General features: G+C 31.4%; 1 protein-coding gene and 1 long non-coding RNA gene across 2 annotated transcripts; both read left to right on the forward strand.

Annotated features, from left to right (window-relative positions):
• Positions 1-313: 313 nt before the first annotated feature.
• On the forward strand, positions 314-1,340 carry LOC131170455 (uncharacterized). Its single transcript, XM_058129480.1, has 2 exons — positions 314-838; positions 988-1,340. The coding sequence occupies exons 1-2, from the start codon at positions 661-663 to the stop codon at positions 1,194-1,196; spliced, it is 387 nt and encodes a 128-aa protein (XP_057985463.1). The 5' UTR covers positions 314-660; the 3' UTR covers positions 1,197-1,340.
• Positions 1,341-1,426: 86 nt separating this feature from the next.
• Positions 1,427-2,709, forward strand: LOC110668952 (uncharacterized). The gene is made up of 4 exons (XR_009141197.1): positions 1,427-1,658; positions 1,728-1,820; positions 1,918-2,034; positions 2,121-2,709. It is a non-coding gene; the product is annotated as an uncharacterized LOC110668952 (long non-coding RNA).
• Positions 2,710-3,542: the final 833 nt, after the last annotated feature.

Genomic DNA, 3,542 nt, shown 5'->3' on the forward strand with positions numbered 1-3,542 from the left:
CACTTCCACCCTCCCAATCAAAAAATTTGTCTGACTTTGTTACACTTGAAGGTATTTATTTGAATATTTGAATTATTTAGCTTTGAATGGTAATGTTATAATTTATTAGAAAATTGTAATTTTTTTTTTCAAATTTTAGATGGATGGAGACAAGTTTCAAGGTCTAACCCTGTTTGCAAGCTCAGTGCAAGCTTACATGCGAAAAAGTTATAAGTTATAAATACTAAGTAACCAATTTTATTTTTTTTTTTATATTTAGGTAAAAAAGACAACTTTTTAGAGCCAACTCTAATCATGCACCACCTACCATTACTGATGCTCCATCACTATCTTCTCCTCCTCTATCAATTATCGGTATAATTTCGTATTTTACTTATAAATAAGTGTCGAATTTTTGTTTTAGAAATTTGGAATTATGATAGTTATATAACTAAATTCTTTTCTTATGATATGATGTAGAGGAAAGCAGGCAATCTTTAACAACTAACATTGAAAATGATCCAGTTGGTGTCAGTAATGCTCCTTCATTATCTCCACCCGCTTCAAATGTTGTTGGTATGATTCTATACATTTTAACTAAATTTCAATAAAAGTTTTATTTTAATAATTTTGAAGTATAATAGGTATGCATATGAATGCTTTTGTTATTTTATAATTTTAATGGAACAAAGACGATCTTTGAGGGCTCACATTGATAATGAGTTATTTGGTGCTATTAATGATTGCTCACAATCTTCGCTTCCTCCAACTTCTTTTACTGGAGTAAATAATCAATCTGATAGAAATCCTTGTCAACCTGAGATTGAGACAAGTGGAAGAAGTTCAATGAATTTTGGAGGTAATTTTCACACACTTCTATAAGCTAAGAGATTGATAAAATTATTAGAAGTTCACCAAATCTTGCTAATTTATTGGATTAATCTTTTTGCTCAAACACATTTGATGAGTTGTGTATATTGGATGATTTTTTTTTTGTTCTTCCATTAGGATGTTTGGCTAGTGGTAGGGGATTGTACAAAGGCATTGATCTTGATAAGTTGACAAATGGAAAGAAGGACAAGTTGATTATCTTCATACCCCCAAGAAAATATTTTCGACCAATTGGTGAACATGAAAGAAAGTTGGCATCATGGTTAGGATATTGTGCAAGATCTTGTGGTCCACCTAAGGAGCCTTGGAATGCTATTGAAGCTTGATATCATACTCATTTATGGAGTATGATTCAGGTTAACTTCATATGCTTTTTTAAAGTTTCTTGTTTAAAAAAATTCTTTTTATCCTTTAAATCATATCACATTATATTTTATTATATTCTATGTTAAATTGCCAAATAAGATGAATACATGATATTGCATGATTAAGAATCAATTTTTAAATTTTATAGGATTACTTTGATGTAAATCCTGAGAGTCCAGAAAAATGAAAGCTTGAGGAAATGCAAAAGGTGAAGCCTGATACGGCTGAGATAAAAAAAAGCTAAGTTTGAATTCTATTGTTTCTATGAGATGAAAATATTGTATCGTAAATGAAAATACAAGCTACACCTTAAGTATTTGAAGTACTCAAGTAATGATGAAAGACTGCAACATGTTCCTGAAGGATTGACTGTGGATACTTGGAAGGAAACGTTCAAAGTTTTTGCTAATGAGGACTTTCAGGTACTTTTTAATTACTTTTTCTATTATGGTAAAAAATAAATATTTTTTTTTAACATCAATATCATGTAGGCTTTATGTTCCATCAATACAAATAATCGTGCTAGTCAAAGAATTATCGCTTCAACTGGTCCCACTCCTTTTGCGCAAGTATAGTAAGATATGGTAAATTATTAAAAAAAAAACTATTTACTCATAGTTATTTCTTTTCTTTAGTTATATTATGTTATATAACGCATGGTTAATATAATTAATACTATAGATAGATGAGGAGATTGGTGAAGTACCATATGCTTCTGAAGTTTGGATGGCTACACATGGGTTCTTAGATGAGCAAGGCCAAACATAATGGCATGATCTAGAATCATCAAGGATATGTGTAAGTATTTTGACTATGAAATTATTAATATTTTTAGATTATATTTATATATTAAATATTCACATATTTAATATTATATTTTGTAGGAAGAGATGCAAAGGATTGAGAAACAACCAACAAATGATAATGAGACTGGTCCTCCTCCAGATGATGTCTTAAAAGAGATGTTTGGCATTAGATCTGGTTATGTTCATGGTAAAGGATTAGGATACAAAGCAAGCACTAGAGGAATGGCATGTGGTTCTAGAAATGAGGAATTAAATGACTTGAGAGATGAGGTAGTAATGTTGAATGCTCGTTTGAAGGAACAAGAACAATGCAATAATGAGATAGCATAACTAAATGCTTGACTCAAGGAACAAGAAGAGCGCAATTTAGAGTTTTTTAAAAGATTTGAGAGTTTGATAGGATACAAATCATCAAAAAGTCAGGATATGACAATAGTAAGTACTTTTTAGATATATTTAATTTTATGAATTGGAAAAACTACTTTTTGAATGACCTTTTATTTAAGTCTATTGTAGGATTAACAGATCGAGTGATGAAGGCTTGCAGACTAGCAATGAAGTTGAATTAGGGTTTGAAGACTACTATTATCATAGGAGTTTTAGTTTGAATATTATCAAGTATGAACAAATTAGGAATAAAAATAGGTAGATTTAAGTTTATTTTGCATACTAGTTATGTACACTTAAAAATTATTATTATATCATACTTTAAAACTTATGTTGCATTTTATTGTTGAATATTAATTTTATCATGTAGTTGTTTTGAATTAAATATGAAATTTAAGAGTATCAATATTTTTAATAATTATAAATATAATATCTCAACATTAAAAGCAACTTTATAAGGGATAAAATATGAGGATATGAGGACGAAAATGATCCCTATTCAATTTTTATCAGGGGACGACTGTTGTCCCTATAATAGTAAGGGATGACTATGGTCTCCATAATTGGGGACAAGTATTGTCCCCTTTAAATAGGGACGAATGTCATCCCCATTTGATGGGGGGACGATTATGGTCCCCCTTGAGTTTGATCCAAAATTAGGGACAAGCGTTGTCCCCCTTTTATAGGGGACGATTATGGTCCCCCTTGACTTTGGACAATGGGGACGACATTCATCCCCATATAGGGGGACGACAGTCATCCCATGTTAGGAGATGACTATGATTGTCGTCCCCATATTAGGGACGACTATTTTCCCCATATTGGGGACGTCATCTCTTTTTTTAGGGACGACATTATGAGTTGTCATCTCTTATAGAATAGGGTACGGAGGTAAAGAGGACAACAGGTGGGGACGATTAATGTTGTCCCCTATACCTTTGGGGATGATTATTCATAGTTTTAGGGACAATTTTATGTGTCCCCTATACTCACTTTTTTTGTAGTGTTTGTTGCTGGGATTTCAATGCGGGGATTATAATTGCTAGGATTCAATTTTTTTTTACTGGAAATTCGTGGCAAGGACGAACTCTCTTGATAACAAATTATAATGGT

The sequence above is a fragment of the Hevea brasiliensis genome, chromosome 11, assembly GCF_030052815.1.
Source record: "Hevea brasiliensis isolate MT/VB/25A 57/8 chromosome 11, ASM3005281v1, whole genome shotgun sequence".
Taxonomy (NCBI): Eukaryota; Viridiplantae; Streptophyta; class Magnoliopsida; order Malpighiales; family Euphorbiaceae; genus Hevea; species Hevea brasiliensis.